Source organism: Zootoca vivipara, chromosome 11 (genome assembly GCF_965207765.1).
Source record: "Zootoca vivipara chromosome 11, rZooViv2.hap1.1, whole genome shotgun sequence".
Lineage (NCBI taxonomy): Eukaryota > Metazoa > Chordata > Lepidosauria > Squamata > Lacertidae > Zootoca > Zootoca vivipara.
Window position 1 is genome coordinate 1,609,561 of NC_142594.1, and position 25,461 is coordinate 1,635,021.

The 25,461-nt window shown below is 46.3% G+C and overlaps 1 protein-coding gene across 1 annotated transcript in view; it reads right to left on the reverse strand.

Annotated features, from left to right (window-relative positions):
* Positions 1 to 25,461, reverse strand: part of CNTNAP2 (contactin associated protein 2) — an 836,988-nt gene that overhangs the window by 38,717 nt on the left and 772,810 nt on the right. The window contains exons 17-21 of the mRNA XM_035101355.3: positions 23,342 to 23,560; positions 20,225 to 20,461; positions 16,261 to 16,506; positions 15,214 to 15,347; positions 4,138 to 4,231 (exon numbers count right to left, since the gene is read on the reverse strand). Of these exons, the coding sequence (XP_034957246.3) occupies positions 4,138 to 4,231; positions 15,214 to 15,347; positions 16,261 to 16,506; positions 20,225 to 20,461; positions 23,342 to 23,560 (930 nt within the window). The remainder of the gene's footprint in view (positions 1 to 4,137; positions 4,232 to 15,213; positions 15,348 to 16,260; positions 16,507 to 20,224; positions 20,462 to 23,341; positions 23,561 to 25,461) is intronic.

Consider the following 25,461-nt stretch of genomic DNA (forward strand, 5'->3'; position numbering starts at 1 on the left):
GCTTCTGGCGAACCAGAGCACACACGGAAACGCTGTTTATCTTCTGGCCAGAGCGGTACCTATTTACTTGCACTTTGAGGTGCTTTCAAACTGCTAGGTGGGCAGGAGCAGGAACCGAGCAACAGGAGCTCACCCCATCACAGGGATTCGAACCACCGACCTAGACTCTGTGGTTTAACCCACAGCTTGCACCTCTTTGATTGTCCCACTCCTGATCTCCGCCCATTAACTTTGTGCTGTAAACTGCCCTGTGATCTTTAGATGAAGGGCGGTATTGTTGTTGTTGTTTAGTCATTTAGTCGTGTCCGACTCTTCGTGACCCCATGGACCATAGCACACCAGGCACTCCTGTCTTGCACCGCCTCCCGCAGTTTGGTCAAACTCATGTTGGTAGCTTCGAGAACACTGTCCAACCATCTCGTCCTCTGTCGTCCCCTTCTCCTAGTGCCCTCAATCTTTCCCAACATCAGGGTCTTTTCCAGGGAGTCTTCTCTTCTCATGAGGTGGCCAAAGTATTGGAGCCTCAGCTTCACGATCTGTCCTTCCAGTGAAGCACTCAGGGCTGATTTCCTTCAGAATTGATAGGTTTGATCTTCTTGCAGTCCATGGGACTCTCAAGAGTCTCCTCCAGCACTACAATTCAAAAGCATCAATTCTTCGGCGATCAGCCTTCTTTATGGTCCAGCTCTCACTTCCATACATCACTACTGGGAAAACCATAGCTTTAACTATACGGACCTTTGTAGGCAAGGTGATGTCTCTGCTTTTTAAGATGCTGTCTAGGTTTGTCATTGCTTTTCTCCCAAGAAGCAGGCGTCTTTTAATTTCGTGACTGCTGTCACCATCTGCAGTGATCAAGGAGCCCAAGAAAGTAAAATCTCTCACTGCCTCCATTTCTTCCCCTTCTATTTGCCAGGAGGTGATGGGACCAGTGGCCATGATCTTGGTTTTTTTGATGTTGAGCTTCAGACCATATTTTGCGCTCTCCTCTTTCACCCTCATTAAAAGGTTCTTTAATTCCTCCTCACTTTCTGCCATCAAGGTTGTGTCATCTGCATACCTGAGGTTGTTGATATTTCTTCCGGCAATCTTAATTCCGGCTTGGGATTCATCTAGTCCGGCCTTTCGCATTATGAATTCTGCATATAAGTTGAATAAGCAGGGAGACAATATACAACCTTGTCGTACTCCTTTCCCAATTTTGAACCCATATCCAGTTCTAACTGTAGCTTCTTGTCCCACATAGAGATTTCTCAGGAGACAGATGAGGTGATCAGGCACTCCCATTCTTTTAAGAACTTGCCATAGTTTGCTGTGGTCGACACAGTCAAAGGCTTTTGCATAATCAATGAAGCAGAAGTAGACATTTTTCTGGAACTCTCTAGCTTTCTCCATAATCCAGCACATGTTTACTATTTGGTCTCTGGTTCCTCTGCCCCTTCGAAATCCAGCTTGCACTTCTGGGAGTTCTCAGTCCACATACTGCCTAAGCCTGCCTTGTAGAATTTTAAGCATAACCTTGCTAGCGTGTGAAATGAGCGCAATTGTGCGGTAGTTGGAGCATTCTTTGGCACTGCCCTTCTTTGGAATTGGGATGTAGACTGATCTTCTCCAATCCTCTGGCCATTGCTGAGTTTTCCAAACTTGCTGGCATATTGGGTGTAGCACCTTAACAACAGCATCTTTTAAAATTTTAAATAGTTCAGCTGGAATATCATCACTTCCACTGGCCTTGTTATTAGCAGTGCTTTCTAAGGCCCATTTGACTTCACTCTCCAAGATGTCTGGCTCAAGGTCAGCAACCACACCTGGGGTGTACGAGACCTCCATATCTTTCTGTTATAATTCCTCTGTGTATTCTTGCCACCTCTTCTTGATGTTTTCTGCTTCTTTTAGGTCCTTACCCCTTTTGTTTCTTTATTATGGTAATCTTTGTATGAAATGTTCCTTTCATATCTCCAATTTTCTTGAACAGATCTCTGGTTTTCCCCATTCTATTGTTTTCCTCTATTTCTTTGAATTCGAAGGGACCCAGGTGGCGCTGTGGTTAAACCACTGAGCCTAGGGCTTGCTGATCAGAAGGTCGGCGGTTCGAATCCCTGTGACGGGGTGAGCTCCCGTTGCTTGGTCCCAGCTCCTGCCAACCTAGCAGTTCGAAAGCACATCAAAATGCAAGTAGATAAATAGGAACCGTTACAGCGGGAAGGTAAACGGTGTTTCCATGTGCTGCTCTGGTTTGCCAGAAGTGGGTTTGTCATGCTGGCCACATGACCTGGAAGCTACACGCCGGCTCCCTCGGCCAATAATGCGAGATGAGCGCGCAACCCCAGAGTCGGTCACGACTGGACCTAATGGTCAGGGGCCCCTTTACCTTTTTATTTCTTTGAATTGCTCATTTAAGAAGGCCCTCTTGTCTCTCCTTGCTATTTTTTGGAAATCTGCATTCAGTTTCCTGTATCTTTCCCTATCTCCCTTACATTTTGCATGCCTCCTCTCCTCCGCTATTTGTAAGGCCTCGTTGGACAGCCATTTTGCTTTCTTGCATTTCCTTTTCCTTGGGATGGTTTTCGTTGCTGCCTCCTGTAGAATGTTACGAGCCTCCATCCATAGTTCTTCAGGCACTCTGTCCACCAAATCTAAATCCTTAAACCTGTCCCTCACTTCCACTGTGTATTCATAAGGGATTTGATTTAGATTGTATCTTACTGGCCCAGTGGTTTTTTCTACTTTCTTCAGTTTAAGCTGGAATTTTGCTATAAGAAGCTGATGATCTGAGTTACAGTCAGCTCCAGGTCTTGTTTTTGCTGACTGTACAGAGCTTCTCCATCTTTGGCTGCAGAGAATATAATCAATCTGATTTCGATGGTGCCCATTTGGTGATATCCATGTGTAGAGTCGTCTCTTGTGTTGTTGGAAAAGAGTGTTTGTGATGACCAGCTTGTTCTCTTGACAGAACTCTATTAGCCTTTGCCCTGCTTCATTTTGAACTCCAAGGCCAAACTTGCCAGTTGTTCCTTTTATCTCTTGATTCCCTACTTTAGCATTCCAATCCCCTGTAATGAGAAGAACATCCTTCTTTGGTGTCATTTCTAGAAGGTGTTGTAAGTCTTCACAGAATTGGTCAATTTCACTTTCTTCAGCATCGGTAGTTGGTGCATAAACTTGGATTACTGTGATGTTAAAAGGTCTGCCTTGGATTCGTATCGAGATCATTCTGTCATTTTTGAGATTGCATCCCATTACAGCTTTTGCCACTCTTTTGTTGACTATGAGGGCCACTCCATTTCTACTATGGGATTCTTGCCCACAGTAGTAGATATGATAGTCACCCGAACTGAATTCGCCCATTCCCTTCCATTTTAGTTCACTGATGCCCAGGATGTCGATATTTATTCTTGTCATCTCATTTTTGACCACATCCAGCTTACCTCCATTCATGGTTCTTACATTCCAGGTTCCTATGCAATATTTTTCTTTGCAGCATCGGACTTTCCTTTCGCTTCCAGGCATATCCGCAACTGAGCGTCCTTTCGGCTTTGGCCCAGCCGCTTCATCAGCTCTGAATCTACTTGTACTTGTCCTCCGCTCTTCCTCAGTAGCATGTTGGACGCCTTCCGACCTGAGGGGCTCATCTTCCAGCGTCATAACTTTTATATGCCTGTTGTCTTTGTCCATGGAGTTTTCTTGGCAGGGATACTGGAGTGGCTTGCCAGTTCCTTCTCCAGGTGGATCACGTTTGGTCAAAACATAACTTCTCCAAGTTATTTAAGCCCCTTCGCCACGACAAGACAGTATACAAATTTATTAAATTATAGTAATTAATAAATAAGCACATGAACAGCAGAATCCCTCAGAATCAGATGCTGCAATGCCAGCCTTCAGCCCTTAGGCACCTGGATGTTTCACTCACCTGCCATTGAGTTGTTTGACTGCATAACACTATAATTCCAACAGACCAGTCATTTCAAGTTAATGAAAGGTCTGCAATAAATTGATAGAACAAAGCAGCCCCTATTTTTTTTAAAATGCCATTTAATCATATTCTGGGCCTTATAGCTTTATAGGCTTAACCCTCTGATTAAACCTTACAACCATAAGCAAACCAAGAAACAAAAGCTCTTAAAAACGTGTCCTTACCTATTACTTTTCCTAGGAAGAGTGACTTCAATGAGTGGAACTGAAGGCTTGATGCTGCTGGCAGGGTGTAGGTGACGGCCGGGTAGAGGTCCAGCTGGAGAAAGACAAAAGCAAAGAAGCCAGGCTTTGAGAAGGCTGCCACCCAGCTGGGTTTTTGTAGAGGAGGTTACCCTCACTAAGCAGACACTTCTGCTTGGGGCTGCTTGCTTCACCCTGATAAGCAGGACATTCTAACAGCAGCAGCAGCAGCAGCAGCCAAGGCCATGAGAGCCAGGGTCAAGCCTCGGTGGGGAAGAGAAATAGCCAAAACACGGTGCTGCTATCAGTCTCCCATCCACTCCCGTTCACAGGCTCACGTAAGAATCTCTCGATTTGGTTTGCTGAATTGTCTGCTTTAGAAATGAAGGGCGTTCATCCTTTGATGTATATCTTTCAGATTTCTGTGCAGGGTTGAACCCATTGTAAAGTGAGACCATTCATATTTCATGTAATAAAATCAAATAGCAAAGCACCAAACTTGGTTATTGTTGAAAAACCAGATTTCAGATTTTGAGTTTCAATTCAAATTACACACCCAATTCTGACTTTTGTTTACAAACAAAACCAGAACTCCAAACACATTGTGAGATCATTTGCTCATGTCTGAATCTGACATACTTGAATACATGAAATCTGCTGAATTCTGAATTCTGGTTGCTTTCATTATTAATTTCTTAATTAATTAACAGTACAACAATTGAAACTAATAGAACAGAAAGAATACATCTATTAATAGCCAAGGTCTGGCACAGTGTTGTAACTCAAACCTAGTGCTTTGAGTTTGGGGGCAGGAATGCCGGACCCCTCTAATCCCTGAGATCCAGCAAGGATTAAAAGATCGAATGGGGTATAAATAATAAAATTATTATTATTATTACTACTACTACTACTACTACAGCTTCCAGGGGAGGTGATGGGGGATTATAGGGCTCAGTGACATTCGTCAAATGGGTGGTGCCCCCTCCCTCCACAGATAAAGCCAGTTGGGAGCAGCGATGGGGCAGTGAGGTGACCTAGAAGCAAAGCAGCAAGTTGGAGAGAGAGCCAGAGCAACGTTTGAGAGCAACATTTGATTTCTGCTTGAATCCAAGGCTGCGGCTATGGAAGGAAATAGACCCCTTGGGGTGTTAATGCTGTGAACCCCTCCATCACAGTTTCAGGTGTAAATAAGCTTTTATTACAAAGACCCCACCACAGTCTCTGCTGGGCCTCATTTCCAAAAGGACACAAACTCTGGGCAAGCCTGGGACCTCTGGAATCTCATCTTGGGGTGGCAACAATCTCTTTCTTTTGGGAGAAAGCTACATTTGGGTGTTCAGAGAAAGAGAGTAAGTTTCAAAGCCATCCTGCATTTAGGTGTGAGAGAAGGCTCCCACAATTCCTTACTAATTTTCCTGAGTGACGCTGACAGAAAAGGAGCTGCATTTTCACCCTCCCTTTCAAAGCTGACACAGAAAGCTATACCATCTTTTCTGCTCAGCATTGCAATGTTCAGGACATCCCTGGGCTAGACACTTGCCAGGGGAGGAGAAAAGATTGGTGCCCCAGTCTAAACAGAAAAGCTAAATGAATACAAACAGGGAACCGGACAGGGAGTAATCAAGCAGGCAAAGCGAAACAGAGAGCGAGCAAGCAAGGGAGAAAGGAGTGGAAGAGAACTGAGCCCAGATTTCCTGAGAGGAACCAGAATATTAATACCGGTAGTTACAGGTAGGTAGCTGTGTTGGTCTGACGTAGTTGAAACAAAATAATAATAATAAAAATTCCTTCCACTAGCACCTTAGAGACCAACTAAGTTTGTCATTGTGGCTAACCATCCGAGGTCATAACCAAAAGAAAAGGGTTGTGCTTCCTTTTCCTTTCTTTAGAAAATATGAGGCTTAGAGAGCAAATGTGGCCAACAGCCTGGTCACATGAAAGCAGCTACCCGTAGCGACCCCCATTCTCCCAGTTCAAGGGTGAAAACCCGACAGCTGTGCCCCCCCACAAATGCCAGAGTGAAACACGCAGTGTCCGATACCAAAACAAAAGAGGGAAACTGATGAGCACTGGGCATCTTGTGCGTCAGCCTTGTCAGAATTCCTGCAGCTGAGCAATATTATTGGGGGGAAAATAGCAATAGGTATGAATAAAAAGCAGGAGGAACTCAGAAAAAGTTAGATTATTACTATTCGTATACCATGGTGTAGGGCAGCCAATAGTAAGAGATAATGCTGGTCAGGGATATGCTCTTATACATGAGAAAATATCTACTAGATTTAAAAGAATTCATATTTCCTAGCACCAGCCAGTGGGAGATGTAGTTACAGGAAGAAGAAAGGGCAGCCTCTTTGAGTTATGTGGTTTTACATATGAAGACATAAGAACAATCCTCTCTTCCTTTGCAGGTCTTAAAATTAGTTAACACAACCTCACATGTCATATTACACTGTCTCATGATTTATTTAGCAGAAATAAAGCCAAAATAGGGACGCGGGTGGTGTCCTGTCATGCTGGCCACATGACCCGGAAGCTGTACGCCAGCTCCCTCGGCCAATAAAGCGAGATGAGCGCTGCAACCCCAGAGTCGGTCACGACTGGACCTAATGGTCAGGGGTCCCTTGACCTTTATCTTTAAAGCCAAAATGGAGAAATAGTGTGTGAAAAACTAAATACACTCTTACTGCTTCCATAGGAATTAAGAGGCTAAGTAGCAGGCAGGGGTTGTGTGTTCAGGCCCAGATACCTCCCCCCTAAATTCACACATGCTCAAATTTTGGTTTGGTTTTTGGCAGAATTTAGGCCACAACTTTATTGATTACAGAAAGTGAGTGGTTGCATAGGCTCTGGTTCGACTAGCTCCCTGCACCCTTGCAGGTAGCGGTGCCAAGGGTGAACACCTGGATAGGCGGAAAGCTGGGAACAAACTATGTCCACCACCCAGATATCCCCCTGGACTCAGGCATGCATGGGCACAACCCCCTCTCAAGGGTTGACCAAACCATTTGAGTCCCTGGATTCCTTTAATGGAATACCCTTCACATAGGGATGGCGAGAGTGTTCTCCCATCCCTATCACCTGAACCAATGCCTATCCACCACACGAGCCCCCCGCTTGCTGCCAACCACTCACACCTGTAACCAATCCCTTAACCCCGCTGACATGGAGGTCAGCCATAAATCATTCCCAGTCACAGACAGATGAACCCCATCAAGCCTATAAAGGGACGCATCACGGAAGGTAATGCCCGGGTGACGGATCACAGTCCTGCCCAAGGCCAGAACCTTCTTGGCCACTGCGCTCTGGACGCGCCTCTTGGCCCACTCGGTGGCAGCTGGGCATCGTCTTCCTCGCCACACATGTCGCTGCAACAGCTGCGACCAGAAAATTTTGAGTCCGGGAAGAGCTGCCTCCAACTCTTCCTAGTCCTCCTGCATGCGGGTCCACAGGCTCAAGCCGGGAGCTTCCAGCAAATCGTTCTCACGCAGCTGCACCACCATCGCCCCAGGCGTGCCTTCCGCAGACACCTTCGCCCACACCATTGGGAGAAGCTCCTCCCAACGCATTCCTCATCTGCATATCCAGGATACGCAGACGTGGTCAGGGAGTCTGAGCCTGCGTCCAAATCCAGACTCTGCTGCCTTTCGGCTGGCTCAGTGGACAATGCTATCCAGACATGCAGGGTAGGCGACCTAGGAATGAACAAAACAACATTAGCAACTGCACCTCAGTGCCGCATCCAGACATAACCCTTGTATGCTTCAGATTTCCAGCGGCCCAGATCCTTAATCCTGTCGATGGAAAGGCCCCAATGCGCAGTGGTAGTAGCTGCCCCAATACAGAAGGAATGAGGTGCAAACTCATTGGCCAGCAGGCTGCAGGCCTTAACATTACTGCAGCAAATTGATGCCTCTTTAACAGGGACCCATCCTCATCGACCAGGAAGGGTCCATCCCCAGGCGGGCGAAGTGACGAATATCTCTTGGCATCTTTCACTGGACAAGGGCCAGGCTTACCAGTGGCAGGCAGCCTCAACAAGCCGCCTCTGCCCAACTGGTCCGTTTTTGAATTACGAATCATGAGCACCAGCTCAGCACCAGATAGCTGAACATCCTGCAAAAACAAGCCCCTGGGAGCCCTTCCTCGTGCTAATTCCAGCACCACTTCACCCACACGCAGTGCACCAAAATTGCAATTGAAAAGGCTGCCTCATAAACAGACCAGCAAATAAGCCTCAGTTCGCTGCGCATAGCACAGAAAATACTTATCAAACATTTATTAGGCATTTTACAAGTAAAACCATAAAAGAGAAAATCACATATAAGAGCCTTGAAATATATATTAAAAAGGCAGCAGTTGGCTACATAGACTGATTGTATGTATGTATATGACAGCTGTCAGCGCCTCTCAGCTGATCTTCCTTTGCCTTCTTCTCACACTGCAGCTGGTTCCCCTTTGTGTTCCGCTGGTCTCTGCCGGTTGCCGCGAGCAGTGAGGGGCAACCGGCAAAGACCAGCGGAACACTAGGGCGGGAAGAAGGCAAAGGTTTCCCCCCCGCCGCCTGTCCGATCCAGGCGGGAGGCGGTGACGAGGAGAAGAGCTTCTCCCCGCCGCCTCGCTGCGCACAGCCGGCATGGTCTCCGAAGCTGCGTCCCCATGCCGGGGAAGGGAGACGAGGCGGCGGCCGGGAGAAGAGCGCTTCTCCCGGCCGCCACCTCGCTGCGCACAGCCGGCATGAGACGCAGCTTTGGAGGTGTCCGAAGCTGCGCCCCATGCCAGGGAAGGCAGGCGAGGCGGCGGCTGGAAGAAGTGCTCTGGGATAACGTCCCTAACAACATTGCTCAAAACTTTAACGTCTTTGAACGGTTCGCCATCAATGCATTCCAAAGGTAGGCCATACTGTGGGTGTTGGCTCTATGCTGCCATGCCCACCTAGGAAGGTCTGAAGCCCCCTCACCATGACCCCAATACAGGCCCAATGCCACATCTGAATCATCACCAGAGGTCTGAGAAGATGTACCAGTAGAAGAGGAGGAATCGCCATCTCTGCACCTCTTAGCCCTGCGTTTGGAGCGATGACTCTTCTGCCACTTTCCACCCGAAGAAGGGACTCTAGGCACAGAAAGATCCTCCTCAGAAGACTGGATGCTGAGAGCCTCCCTTGAAGGAGCAGACTGGACCTGCACAGAACCAAAAGCATGCGAGGAGCTTGGCTGGGAAGAAGACCCCCCCCCCACACACACTGTACAAATTGAGGCCCTGAACTCCCAGGCCCCAGGGGTGCTGACTGTGAACGAGGCAGTCCAGACTGGAAGGCCCACTGCATCATAGCACCCATACTCCTAGGACAACCCCTAGGACTAGCTGGGACTGGAATCCTGGAAGTTTGGAATTGGGAGAACAAGGCACCAGAAGAATAAAAAACCTCACTTCCTTCACTCACATCTGAAGGATCATGGGCCTCAAAAACAGTAGAAGACGTGGAGGGGCTGGGCTGAGACACAGGCTGCCTCCCAAACTGCTGAGCCAAAGACTCCAGCTCAGTATTAAACCTTGATGTGGCCACAGGATCTGATCCAATATCTGCCATAATTGCACCCAAACGATCCAGAGTATACTGGGGGATCGCTGGGGAAGGCACTGAACGCAGGGACTGAGATGGGCCTCTAATCACATTTTTGGAAGAGAGAGCAGGACTGGGATTCCTCTGAATAGGCATCCCAAAACCTTCTCAATAAAACAAGGGGAATTACAGAAATACAAATGGGATTAAAAAGGGGGGAACCCCGCAATCAAAATGACGCTTCCACCAAATTAGCTGGGTGAAGGCCTCCGCCTTGAAAGAAGGTAAAATGGCAATCGCATTTAAACTGGGGGGGGGGAGGAGGGGGTTACCGACCCCGGGAAATTCCCCACCAGCCCCTTAAGCAGAAGAAAAAAAAGCAACTCGCTCGGAGAGGGAACTCTCGGCGAAGCCTCAAGCAATCGGTTTCCCAACAAATTTTTCAAGCCCCAAAGGCTGCAGCCGCAGCCGGGATTGTAAGGTAAAGCCGCTGTGCGAAAGCTGACAATTAACAGGCAGTGGCAAGCTCCACGGACTGGGAGCGCTCAAGGTGCCGAAGCCCCATGGGGTGAAAGCCCCTCTGGGGGGAAGGGAAAGGCAAGGAAAGGAAGGGAATTAACCAGGAGGGAATAACAACTATTGGAAAAATCAAGGGGAATCAAGGGGAATAAAGGAAAAAAGATCACCAGGACGATCTGTCGAAGGTAAATCTCTCTCTCTCTCTCTCTCGGTTGCACAGAGGACACGCTGTTGCTGTTCCGAATGCACATACTGAAAGAGGAAGCTCTGAGACACGTGCATGGGCATATATAGGTCCCTCGATCCGTTTGGACTGTGCCCCATTGGCCAGATTGAACCCAACATTGAGGGACCTACCAATCGGATGTTGTGTCTGATCAATCTTACCCACCCACAACACAGGAGGTCGGTCTCCAAGTCTCACCACAACACGTGCCCTCTTTGAGGGAGGACCCGATCTGCTAATCAAATGCCCTTGCTTAATTGATCACCAGCAAGTGTGCCCACCTCTATAAGAGCCAAAGTTTTGTCAGTTTGCTGGTCTTGAGCATTCAGATGTGTTTTAACACAATGCCAAGGAGGAAAGACAACACAATGCTCTCAGAGAAGCAAGTGCTGCTGCCCATGAAACTGGGAAGGGTTCTAAGGCCATCTCCAACCAACTTTATGTTCATCATTCTACAGTGAGAAAGATTATTTAAAAGTGGAAAACATTTAAGACAGTTGTCAATCTTCTCAGGAGTGGATGTCTCAGCAAATTCACCCCAAGGTCAGACTGTGCAACACTCAGATAAATTGCAGGAAACCCAAGAGTTACATCTCAGGCTCTTCAGGCCTCAGTTTAAATGTTAAGTTTCATGACAGTACAATTATAGAAAAAGACAAAACAAGTATGGTTTGTTTGGAAGGGTTTCCAAGAGAAAGCCTCATCTCTCTGAAAAAGAACATGGCAGCACGAATTTGGTTTGCAAAGTTGCATCTGAACAAAACACAAGACTTTTGGAGCAATGTTCTTTGGACAGATGAGATCAAAGTGGAGATGTTTGGCCATAATGCACAGCACCACATTTGGCAAAAACCAAACATATGCCAACTGTTGAGAATGGTGGTGATGATTTGGGCTTGTTTTGCAGTCACAGGGCACCTGGGAGCCTTGCAGTCATTGAGTTGACCTGAAACTCCTCTGCACACCAAAGTATTCTAATGTGAGGCCATCTTCCCAAAAGCTGAGGCGTGGCCGAAACTGGGTCATGCCACAGGCCAAGGATCCCAAGCACACCAGCAAATCTACAACAGAATATCTGAAAAAGAAAAGAAGCAAGGGGTTGCAATGGCCCACTCAAAGTCCAGACCTCAACCCAGTTGAAATGCTGTATGGGACCTTAAGAGAGCTGTGCATAAACAAATGCCAGCAAACCTCCATGAACTGAAGCAATGCTGTAAAGAAGAACAGGCCAAAATTCCTCCACAATGATGAGAAAGATGCATAAAGTCCTACAGAAAACAATGACTTCATGTTATTACTGCTAAAGGTGTAAAGCTATTGAATCATAAGGTGTACTTAGTTTTTCACACATGGCCTTTTCATTTTGGCTTTATTTCTGCTAAATAAATCACGACACAGTGCAATATATCATGTGCTGTTGTTCATCTGAGGTTGTATTTACCTAATTCTAAGGCCTGTGTTTCCATGCGCTGCTCTGGTTCGCCAGAAGTGGCTTAGTCATGCTGGCCATGTGACATATGGGCCACTAGCGAGTTAATGTAGAAATTAAACAGTGCAGAGGCTAACAGACAGCCCTGTCTTACCCCCCTAGTGGTGGTGACCGGATTGGAAACTAGACCATTATTATCTAGCCTGATTCTCAGAGTGGTATTTGTATGCAGATTAATGATCAGGAGGAGAAGACGGCGATCAATTGTTGTAGCTGCCAGTTTTGTCCATAGCTGCTTCCTAGAAATTTGATCAAAGGCCTGCTTGAAGTCAATAAAGGCCACATGGAGAACTTTTGGGGCTTTGCCAGCGTATTTTTCAGCCAAATGATTCAAGATTAGAATTTGGTCTATTGTAGATCTTCCAGGGTGGAAACCAGCCTGTTCTCTGCAATGATATTATTGTTCTCCATCCAATTTGACAGTTTGTTTAGCAAATACCTTGAGTAGATCATCCCAATGACAGGCTGATCGGCCTAAAATTGCTTGGCTCAGTTCACAGGCCTTACCAATAATAATATAATATGTGGGAATAAGGGAAACAGAAGAGCCTTTCAAAAAGTTATGATGTGCTGCCATCTAGTGGTTATCAGGAAATGAGGCATTAAGGGTTGAAATATCTTGTTGCGGTAAAAAGACCCTCCACCATTTCTGCAATGAAAATAGGGACATCCTATTATTATTATTATTATTATTATTATTATTATTATTATTATTATTATTATTATTACCCCACCCACCTGACTGGCTTGCCCAGTCAGCTTCCAACATATATAAAAACATAATAAAATATCCAAGGCTGCCTTCAGATGTCTTCTAAAGGTTGTAGAGTCACTTATCTCTTTGGCTCGGGGGTTGCATAACTCCAGACCGTCCAAAATCTCACTGATGAAAATAGGGACATCCTAAGGAAAAGCAGGATATACTGGGATCAAATCAGAAACCGGGACAGCTTCTGTAAATCCTGGACTGTCCCTGGAAAACACTTGGAGTGTCTGCATTAATAGCAATACTTATATTGTACTTAACACTTGCTAAGTGCTATACAGATATTAAAAGATAAGGCAAACCTTGGTCCACAGGCTCACAATGTACCACCCTTCATCAAAAGGTGAAGGGAAAAAAGGAATATATTTTGAAGATGTGTAAGTTGCCAAAGAATATTTTGTTTTAGCAAAAATCACAATTATTAGTAAGAAGAACAATTATCCAATGAATATATATTCAAGTACATATTCAAGTACGGGACCCAGGTGGCGCTGTGGTTAAACCACTGAGCCTAGGGCTTGCTGATCAGAAGGTCGGCGGTTCGAATCCCTGTGACGGGGTGAGCTCCCGTTGCTTGGTCCCAGCTCCTGCTAACCTAGCAGTTTGAAAGCATGTCAAAATGCAAGTAGATAAATAGGAACCGCTACAGCAGGAAGGTAAATGGCGTTTCCGTGTGCTGCTCTGGTTCACCAGAAGCAGCTTTGTCATGCTGGCCACATGACCCGGAAGCTATACGCCGGCTCCCTCGGCCAATAATGCGAGATGAGCACGCAACCCCAGTCGGTCACGACTGGACCTAATGGTCAGGGGTCCCTTTACCTTTACCTTTATATATTCAAGTACAGTATTTTTTATTTTTTAAGGAAGCAGGATTGCTCCTCCTTCACATCAGCCCCTATGAGTGATCTTGCTGGGTTTGGGTGCCAGCTCAGTACTAAGCAGAATAGTTCCCTCTGATCAGGAAAGGGGTGAGACTTTTTTTGCACCGGGTTCAGGAGAGCAATTGGATGCACCAGGGATGAGAGCCAGTGTGGTGTAGTGGTTAAGAGTGGTGGACTCATAATCTGGGGAACCAGGTTCGCTTTCCCGCTCCTCCACATGCAGCTGCTGGGTGACCTTGAGCTAGTCACACTTCTCTGAAGTCTCTCAGCCCCACTCGCCTCACAGAGTGTTTGTTGTGGGGGAGGAGGGGAAAGGAGAATGTTAGCCGCTTTGAGACTCCTTAGGGTTGTGATAAAGCGGGATATCAAATCCAAACTCCTCCTCCTCCTCCTCCTCCACTTCTTCTTCTTCTTCTTCTTCTTCTTCTTCTTCTTCTTCTTCTTCTTCTTCTTCTTCTTCTTCTTCTTCTTCTTCTTCTTCTTCTTCTTCTTCTTCCTCGTCGCATGCCTGGAATTCAGCGCTGAAAAGGGAGGAGGGAGAAATCCCTCCCCTCAAAGTGCAATCTTGCTAGGAGGGGAGAGAAAAGCAGGGCCCACAGTTGTTCAGCACTCAGAGGGGACCTCAGCTGTGGCAAGAAACAGCAGCCCAGGGAGGCCAGACAAGCACAACCAACGCCCAGGTCTCTCTCCCTGTGCAGATCTTCTGCAACCTCACCGTCTTGCAGCTCCTTCCTTCATGCCAGATACTGAAGACTAATATTCATGAGACTGAGCTTGCTCGACAAGAGAAAAGGTCAGGGACAATTAAAAATTAAATTAAACCAAGCAAATAAAACAGAACACCATGCAGGAAGTGCAAAACTACAACTAAAGTCTTTTTTTAAAAAGGTTACAGTTATAGTCCCATGTCCTAAACAAAAGTTCTGTTTCTAAGCAAAGTGTGCGCATGTGCACTCCTAGGTTTTTGCAAGGCTGTGAAAAAAAGAGAATCTTCATTTCTGTCTTTAATATTCATTCATCATGATGTAATTATAAATGTAGGTCAACTCCTACAAAAACCTTTGCCAACTATTTGTTAGGAGTCGAATACTGCTACTGCCCCCTTTCCAGAAAAAAACACCAAAAACTACTCAGTGCCCCCCTTGATATCTCTCTTCTTTAAGCAAACAAACAGTCTGATCGGCCCCAAGGGAAGGGCCGGTGCCACAGCCCGCCTGCCATTGGCCAAAGAGGCAGGCAAGCCGGAAAAAAAGGTTTCCTCAAGCCTGGGAAAACCCCTCACCTCCAGGGCAGGCGCTGTCACCGGATGGTAAGCATCACTACACAACATATGAAACATGTACAAACGGTTTTCAATGTCCCCCACTCCTTTATTTTTATTCAGTGCCCCCCCCAATTGCATCCTAGACTGCTACCGCCCCAGGATCATTCCAATGCCCACTTTGGGAAACACTGTTCAAGCCCCGTTCTCTCTCTGACCAAAGGAGGAATGAGCGCCCCGTCTGTTTTGATGCCTGGCTGGCTTAGATTCCCCCACCTTCTGCCTGTATTCCATTTGCAAATTCCACATTCTTAGTATTAATGTTATCGATGACCCCATAGCAGCACATTTACCTGGAGACTGATAAACCTTCCTTGGCGTGTTATGTTAACGCTGTGTGGTTGTCCATTTGAGACGTTCCTGTGATCTACATTAATAATATACGGCTCTTTGGTGCTTCCAAGGTTGTATCGAATCTGTAAGTTTCCTACAGAAAAGAAGATTCAACTATTCAGTTATTGTTATCTGTTTTCTAGAACTTTTTCTATAAAAAGTGCAACGTTTTAGTTTTTACATCCTGTCATTGTGATACAGGGGTTGTGTTCCGAGGCACCACACATGTCGGTGAAATCATGTATAATTGAAACCCACTGAAAAACCCTGCAAATACCCCATTCCACCCTGCCCTGCCCCATCCTGCCCTTTGAGTGACATTTCAGCAACCTCTTTATGACGTTTCTGGGTCCAGGGCAATGTGCGATTGTAACTTATTTGAGGTCCGAAAGGCCATTTCACACATTCCACAGAAGGAAGCCCAGGTTTGCCACAGCCCTGTCCTCAACCATAGTTTCCTGAGGGTTTGTTCCCGTGTGACATGATTCAAAGCAGAATGTGCAAGGGGAGTTGTAGGTAAGATGATGAGACCAACATCTCATCAAACAAACAAAGCAGCTGCAACTCTCTGTATCCCCAAACTGGAAAGGATTATGACTGCAATAGTACTGAACTCACAATCTGAGTCTTTGGAGAAAAGCGTGTTCTGGGAAGAAGAAAGACTGGGATCCATCTTGGGCAGGCTGGCTGAAGGCTGGCTGGGAGAGATGCCTTGGACTCCATGGTTGCACTGCTGTGGGGGTCAAGCCACTCTTGAGATGAACATGCTGCAAGGTCTGGACTCCCCCCATGCAGACTGACACACCCTGTTTCTTAAAGCTATGACAGTCTCCATTTTGTCTCAATTCTCCAAAGGAACATTGTCACCCTAGGTGAGTGCCTGGAAATCCATGGGCTTTTGCTGCCCCTCGGCAGAGAGAGGGGCAGGCACCCAACTTTTGTAACAGTATAAGAAACAAATAAGGAGAGGAATTCTCACATAAGGAGAACAAAGACAAAGCACTTACCGGAGGGATTCACCAGCACAGCCATGTAGTCCTGGGAGTAAGAGCTGACATACAGGAGGATGCAGGGGGCTTTGTTAGTGCTGAAGCTGAAGCTCAGCTCCTCTTTCTTCAGGCTCTGGTCTGACACAGCGTTCTCTGTTTCCTTTGAGCTCAAGAGAGTTCTGCTACCTAAGTCTTTCACATTATTCCCCACAGATGAAAAATTGTACCGGAGCCACATTCCCTCTTCAAAAAAAGCACCCACGTCTGCAGAAGGGGAAAGAGAAAAAGGACGTTACAGTACTATGACATATTTGGATGGACACATGCTATAATTATCGCAATCTTATCATCAGCTCATCTCTCAATTTACTAAAACAATGGGCCAGTCTGGACAGATGTGATGGATGTGCTAGCAAATGCTGAGTAAAGAAACTGTTGAGAATGTGGCAACGCCTGTAAACGATTTTAATGAAGCAATTTCACAAGGCTTTGTTAAATCTAACACTAGCAAGTATTGCACTTTGTTGTTTTCCCAAAAAATGAATTAATGTGTTTGGAAGTGTCCCTGGTGCAATCACATAAAACAACAGTCCATCCTTTCTTTTCAGAGCTCTCTGTGATAGATTTATAGCTGGCATTCCACCATAAATCTCCTCCAAAATACTAACATGAAAAGCAATTCCATTTTACACCTTCCCTTTTTGTTAGATCCAATTTCACCCCTTTTGCTTGGTAATGAAAATCTCAAACTTACATGCGGACACTACCAACCATGAGCCCCACTGCTGTGGGTTTGACCCACTTTATGGTTCAACAGCATTTTGCCCATAAAATGGTGCTTCTAAGGGCATGACTGGCATGCAGCTGACTGCTTCCATCCACAGACTTTTCAAGTGCTTTTTCAGAGGCCATGATAGAAGACTCCAGGGTTGTGTGAAGAGGTCTTAGGCAACTGCTTGAAATGAGTAAGGGCATCACTAAAAAAGTTTGTGTTCGTGTGTTGGAGTGCCTTGAGATGAAATCACCAAACTTCCCACTTTCATGGTTGTTGACTGCAAAACCAACATGTGACTTCAAAGGACTGGCTGACAGCCAAGGTAGATGGCGGCTCCTCTCTCTCTCTCTCTCTCTCTCTCTCTCTCTCTCTCTCTCTCTCTCTCTCTCTCTCTCTCTCTCTCTCTCCAACATCCTGTGCCTCAGGGGCCTGCCAGCTGTCCACTGCCCTGTCTTCATGGCCTTGAAGGGAAGCCCACCACCCTACCTCCTGTACTCTCTCACACTGTGGTCTCAGCAAAAGCCCACAACGCTTTCTCGTGACAATATATTCCTATACACAACTGATTCCTTAGGTCTCACTAGAACAGGTGTAGGCAACCTAAGGCCCAGTGCTGGATCCAGCCCAATCGCCTTCTCAATCCAGCCCACGGACGGTCCGGGAATCAGTGTGTTTTTACATGAGTGGAATGTGCCCTTTTATTTAAAATGCATCTCTGGGTTATTTATGGGGCATAGGAATTCGTTCATATTCCCCCCCCCCAAATATACTCTGGCCCACCACATGGTCTGAGGGATGGTGGACCGGCCCATGGCTGAAAAAGGTTGCTGACCCCTGCACTAGAAAGAAGGACTCTAATAGGAGCTATTAAGCACTTTCAGGCCCCACATGAGAGATAACCTGTTGGATGCTTTGTGGTAGTGATAGCCTTTGTTTTATTTTCAACCTGGGGGACTTGTGGGTTTCACAAATCTCGGCCTGCAACTATCGCCCATGTGCAACCTAAAGCTGCACAGCCCCCCAGGGTCATTCCAAATGTGTAGATTGGCTCTGAGTGTCACGATGACCCCAAAGTCCAGCCGTGATCCACGCACACATGCAGCTCACCCTCCTGAATTACTTGCGGGCTCTGCTTTACCAAGGCAGACCAGGTGGGCTGCCCTCAAGAGAAGTCATTCCTATCACTTGATGCACTTCCAAGTCTTTTCCTGGCTAATTTTATAACTCTCTTTCTCTGCTATTCAATTTAGTTCTTTTATCCCATCTCATTATACAAAAACCACAAGTTCTTGTTGTTGATGCTGCTAGTGGACTTCTTCCTGTTATATCCATGTGACTTAAGACACTTCTTGCAATGCTTTTGAGAGTTTTATAAATAGTGATGATGGTTCTGGATAGTGATGCTGGACATTAATTAAGCAGCCTGTATCTTACCACAAGGTGCAAATACTCTTTCTTTCAGGACCCTTACAAAATGGAGGCTTTTCCAGCATTTGTAAGCAACTCTTATGTTTCCAAATATTTTCATTGCAATTTCAGGACATACAAAAATGGCAAAATTATACTCCTCTCCACCTAGAAGTGAGGCAAAGGAGTCTTGCAACAGGGTCCTATTTGGATTAGGATGAATTTTGATGATAGCCACCTGCTCTTTTCTTTTATCTGCTCCTAAGAGCCCCACTGGATGCGACCAAAGGCCTATCTAGTCACAGTGGCCAAGCTGGACCAGGAGCAGCAGCAGCAGCAACAACAGCAACACTTTTCTGCTCAGGAGTTGCTAAGGAAGGCTGCAATCCTAACCCCACAAGACTTACTTCTGAGTAAGACACAGCTAGGATTTTGCTGAGACACAATTTATAGCTCTCCTTTCTATCAATTCTTCAAGGCCATCATGACTGAGATGCCCAGAGTCCAGTGGAGCCCAAAGCAGCCAAACTCTTTCCCCTGCTCTTTTGCCCAGTGGCTGAATCCTCTCTTGTCTCTTACGTGGAGACATTAAGATGGAGAGGGATATCTTCCTAACCTCAGAGAGTCCGTTCCTATATAAAAACAAGCTCATTAATTTCAGGATATGTCCCCCAGCCCCTCTGCTTAGGCAGCAAGCTAATAAGAATGCCAAAATGAATACAAACTGGTTCAGCCCCCAGAAATGCCATTAAGTGCTGCTGGGCGGCTTCCACAAAGAAGGGGAAACATACATAAACTAAGGGCAAAATGAGGTCAGCAAAGCAATCTCTGGGACTGCAGACTCATTTCAGCCGCTCCTCATAACAATTTCTCAGATCAGTGAAAGAACAATTGCAGCTGATTACAACCCCCCCCCCGAAAGGCTCCTAATAGAAAGAAATGTCAAACTCCCTTTTGACAGCTATGTCCTTGGCCAGCTGCTGCAAATCTCCAGCACCTGAAGTGTCACTCATACGTGAGATTCGGCCCTCCACAGACTGGAAGGGGTGCAATTTCACAGCAGCCATCAATCAGGAATTCCAAGCATGAATTTCATCAATAAAAATATTCCCATAGTGTGTGGCCCACGCTCACCCTGAGAAGGGCTTGCTAGTTATAAACCAATCTAGGCTGCTCCTCAGGGCCAGCAGCATTTATTTGCTTAGATTCTTTTGTATCATTCCTATTTACCGGTCCTGTAAATGCATTGAAATCGAAAGTCACTGTTGTGTAAGATAAAGAAGGATCTATTTTCACTACTGGAATATGTGCAGTTTCTTGTCGGCCTGTCTGAATGAGGCTCTGTGCATGTAAAGCAATGTTCTTGCCTATGGCACGCACAAGGCACACGTCTTCCTCCTTGGAGCCTGCCAGAGGCCCGCATTTCAGACGTGGGAGTTAGCGAACTCCTGTGACATCCATAGGCCCAAACCATGGCGTAACCTCCTGGGTTTTCAGTGACTTGATGAATGTGCCATTGGGCCTAAGCATTTTTGTCTAGCAAACTACAGTGGAACCTCGGTTTACGAACACCTCGCTTCACGAATTTTCGGGTTAACGAACGCCGCGGACCCATCTGGGACGGATTAATTCACTTTCCATTACTTTCAATGGGAAAGTTCGCTTCAGTTTATGAACGCTTCAGTTTATGAACAGACATCCGGAACCAATTGTGTTCATAAACCGAGGTACCACTATATGATCCACAATGTCCATGTGCTACATTAGGAAATGGTGCCACGATCCTATGTAAAATGTTACCTTTTTTGCAGTATGGACCGTCGTATGCTGTCCCAGAGCAATCACAGGAGTAGCCATGGTATTTTTCAACGCATTTGCCACCATTCTTGCAGTACATCCCAAAGCTGGTGCAATGGCCGGAGCACCCAGGTTTCACACCAGGGGTGACTTTGGCTCTCTCTTCTAAATCCAGAGTCAAACCGTTCATTCTCAAAGAGCGAATGCAGCCCAGAAACCCCTTCTGTCCTCCTGCGGCACCTGGGCAAGAATGGAAAATGCTCAATCGAAAGATGCTCCTTCTAGACGGTTTCACATATTGCACAGGAGGGTCAAAAAGAGAAGGGCCAGGGATTGTTTCGACAGGTTCCCCCCTCCATGGGCTCTCTCCTCTGAGGAGAGAGGGGTGTGGAGGGACGGCGACTCTTCCAGAAGGCCGTGCCTGGACCCTGGGTTGTGGGAGTGGGGTTGGGGTTGGGGGCAAGAGGAATGAGGTCTGGCCCCCTTACATTCATCTCAGAAGAAGCCCTTCTGTGAAACTGGTTGTAAGCATGAGAAGCCACATCATCCTGACTCGCGAGCACTGACAGCTTCCTAAGCAAGCGGATGCCCAGAGTGAGTTACAACTACGGTATCTCCTGAACCAGTCAACATTGGGACCAATTGCTCTTTACTGCTAATCATTCTGAAGGTAGGAGACATGCAATTAAGATAAGCTCCATTCTTGTGCAAATGAATTTAGAGTCCAGCCCTAACAGAGACTTAGCCAAACCAATTTCAAGCTTCCTCTGATAGGAGTGGCACTGGTGTTTTTTTACCTCCAGTTATATAGCTACTAGTAATCCAAATAGTCCTGAGCTCAGGCTGCTACTGTCAACCACACCTGCCCGCCTCCTGTCCCCCACAAACAGTACTTCTGTCTTGTCAGGATTCATCCTCAATCTGTTAGCCTCCAACCATCCTCCAACCGCCTCCAGACACTCACACAGGACCTTCACTGCCTTCACTGGTTCCGATTTAAAAGAGAGGTAGACCTGGGTATCATCCGCATACTGATGAACACCCAGCCCAAACCCCCTGATGATCTCTCCCAGCGGCTGCATATAGATGTTTAAAAACATGGGGGAGAGGATGGAACCATGAGGCACCCCACAAGTGAGAGCCCAGGGGTCTGAACACTCCTCCCCCCCCACCACTTTCTGGACACAGCCCAGGAGGAAGGAGCGGAATTATTGAACAAAATGGATAAAATGTAAACAAGAAACAATTTTCAGACAATAAAAGAAAATACAAATAAAAGATACAACTCTAATATGAGGAAACAGGGAGTTCGGTTTCCCCATTGACTTTCAAAATGTTCCAGCTTCACAGTTTTGCAGGCCAAGATAGAGTTGTGTCCTCCTAGAGGCCCTAAGAGCCTTTATTTTGTTAAGTGGGAACAAAGCATGCATCATCTTTGAACATCTGGAAATTAGGCCAAGTAAATCAATTTGGCTCAATAAATCAATTAAAGATAATTTAAAACTCTCATTTACCATCTTTACCAACTAATTACACAAATTCCAGTCTAATACCTTAACTAGGTAAAGGTAAAGGGACCTCTGACCATTAGGTCCAGTCGTGACCGACTCTGGGGTTGTGGCGCTCATCTCGCTCTATAGGCCGAGGGAGCCGGCGTATAGCTTCCAGGTCATGTGGCCAGCATGACAAAGCCACTTCTGGCGAACCAGAGCAGCACACAGAAATGCCGTTTACCTTCCCGCTGTAGCGGTACCTATTTATCTACTTGCACTTTGACATGCTTTCGAACTGCTAGGTTGGCAGGAGCTGGGACCGAGCAATGGGAGCTCACCCCGTCACAGGGATTTGAACCGCCGACCTTCTGATCAGCAAGCCCTAGGCTCAGTGGTTTAACCCACAGTGCCACATGCGTCCCTGTCAATACCTTAACTAGCCCTTCCTTATTTTCCTGCTTCCTATAAGCAACTACTGGGACGCGGGTGGCGCTGTGGGTTAAACCACAGAGCCTAGGGCTTGTCGATCAGAAGGTCAGCGGTTCGAATCCCCACGATGGGGTGAGCTCCCATTTTTCAGTCCCTGCTCCTGCCAACCTAGCAGTTCGAAAGCACGTCAAAGTGCAAGTAGATAAATAGGTACTGCTCCGGCAGTAAGGTAAATGGCGTTTCCGTGCGCTGCTCTGGTTTGCCAGAATCTGGCCACGTTTGTCATGCTGGCCACGTGACCTGGAAGCTGTACGCCGGCTCCCTTGGCCAATGGCGCCTGCCCTGTGGAACGCCCTCCCAACAGATGCCAAAGAGGAAAACAACTACCAGACTTTTAGAAGACATCTGAAGGCAGCCCTGTTCAGGGAGAATTTTAATGTTTAATAGATTATTGTGTTTTATTTTTCTGTTGGAAGCCGCCCAGAGTGGCTGGGGAAGCCTGGCCAGATGGGCGGGGTAATAATAATAATAATAATAATAATAATAATAATAATATAATAATAATAATAACGCAAGATGAGCGCCCAGATTCGGTCACGACTTGACCTAATGGTCAGGGGGTCCCTTTACCTTATAAGCAACTACCAGTGCCCCCCTCCAGCCTCCTCATTCATTCAGTGCACCCATTTACCAGACGACCCCCTTCATTCTCAGCACGCCAGAGTTCTGGATGTAGCACCAGCGCAGACTGGTGTGTGTGTGTATGTTGCCATTGCCCATAAAAATTCAATCTCTCTCATCAGGACTACAGTCCAATCTGGGACTGGATTTGAGGGTTTATTTCGGGAGTTGAAGCTGAGTGACAGAACTAAATGCTGCTGATGTTCAGCCCATCCCACCACTCAGTGAGCCGATGGAGGTAATCTTGGAGATGAGGCTGGAGAGCCCCTTCCCAGCATTCAGGGCAAGGCAATGCCCAGTGTGTCAGCTGGGGATTGTGTGACCTCTGTGGCAACCATTGGGCTGTCTCACAACATCAAGGCATTCTCACAACACACTGTCATTCTGCTCTTTGGCTTTTTTTTTTTTTAAAAAAACACCATAAGATGTTATTAAGACTTTTCATAGTAGATTACAAAGAAAGCAAACTAATCTCAACAGTCCTTTGGTAGCTTAGCCCCTCAGAGCACCCTCTTACCAACGTAGAGCTGGCTGTAGAGCTCCAGGCGGGTGTGTCCTTCCGTGGGAGCCTTCCGGGTCTCTTTGGGCAGCTGGTCCACCTGCAGGCTGGCCTCCTGGACATTCCGCTCCGCAGTGACCCAATGCCACTGGTCATCATTGAGTGGACTAGGCGACCTCACATTGATCTCCACAGGGCCATTTCCAACATCAAACGAAAAAGAGACATCTGTTGCAGCTGAGGAGAAAACGATAAAGGTGTTTGGTTTGGTTTGGGTTTCTTTTTTTTGGGGGGGGGATTCTGCTTTACATAAATGCTACTGAAACCAACATGGAAACTATAGTTTACAATTAACTGTTACATTTAAGTTGCAACAGAGATTTAATTCTCAATTAGAATAAAGAAAACACCTTTTAAAGACCATGGAGTGGTCTTATAAATCAGAGGTGGCTGAACTGCCTCAAGAATCCGCCCTAGCAAGCATGGCCAATGGCTAGAGATGGTGGGAGCTGTACTTCAGCAACACTGGGAGAGCCAAAGGGCCCCCACTTAAACAATAAATAACTTGAAGTGCTGGTGCTCCTAGATGCAGAGAGAACAAAGGAAAGAAGGAGGAAGATGTAACCTTGTGCTAGGAAGCAATGTGCAATGAAGATCTGTAAAACCAATAGGGGTGGAAAAAATGCTATAAATAAGTCAGAGATTTAATAAACGCTATAAATAAATCAGAGATTAAACAAAAGAAAAAAAGCTATGGAAAATCACTTAGAACTTATTTGCTCTCTGGTGCCATCTGGTGTTACAGGTTTATAACGCACTCAAAACACTGTTTCTTGACTAATGTAGCAGAGTCCTAGGTGTTTGCTTAAATTAGCATCCAGCTAGGTCCAGTCGTGACCGATTCTGGGGTTGCGGCGCTCATATTGCTTTATTGGCCAAGGGAGCCGGCGTACAGCTTCCAGGTCATGTGGCCAGCATGACAAAGCCACTTCTGGCGAACCAGAGCAGCACACGGAAACACCGTTTACCTTCCCGCTGTAGTGGTACCTATCTACTTGCACTTTGACGTGCTTTCGAACTGCTAGGTTGGCAGGAGCTGGGACCAAGCAGAGGGAGCTCACCCCGTTGCAGGGATTCGAACTGCCGACCTTCTGATCAGCAAGCCCTAGACTCTGTGGTTTAACCCACAGCGCCACCTGCATACCTTTACCTTTAGCTATAGTTATTACTGTATTACATACTTATTTTTTACCCTGGCTTTCCGTTTACAGATAAAATTGGAACAGCTAAGAACACAGAGGTAGAATCATTAAAAACAATTAAACATTTATAGAATTAAAATCATATATAAATACAAAAGCTTTAACAGTCATGCCAGATAAACCTCATTTTTTTTTATGGACTTACAAGTTTGGTGGATGGGGGGGGATGCTGTTATCTTGATTACAGTAAGGCTTTTGACAAAGACTCCCATGATGTCCTGGCAAAGAAGCTGGTAAAATGTGGGTTGAACGAGGTAACTGTAAGGCAGATTTGTAGCTGATTGACTCATTGAACCCAAAGTGTACTTCTTAATGGTTCTTCATGAAAAACGTGACAAGTGAGGTGCCACAGAGTTCTGTCCTAGACTGTTGCTGTTCAACATCTTTATAAACAACTTGCATGAAGGAATTGAGGGGGTGCTCATCCAATTTGCAGAAGACACCAAACTGGGAGGGTAGCTAATGCTGCAGAATATGGATTCAGGATTGAAGATGACCTAACGGATTGGAGAACTGGGCCCAAACTAACAAAATGAATTTCAGCAGGGAAAAATGTCACGTTCTGCACTTAGGCAGGGAAACCAGATGCACAAATATAAGATGGGGGACACCTGGCTTGCTGGTAGTACATGTGAAAAGGATCTAGGAGGTCTTGGTGGACCACAAGCTTAAGATGAGTCAACAGTGTGATGCAGCAGCTAAAAACCTAATGCTCCTCTAGGTTGCATCAACAGAAGTATTGTTTAGTGTCCAGATCCAGATCAAGGGAAGTCATAATCCCACTCTATTCTGTCTTAGTCAGACCACACTTGGAATACTGTTCTGGGCACCACAGTTTAAGAAGGATGTTGACAAGCTGGAATGTGTGCTGAGAAG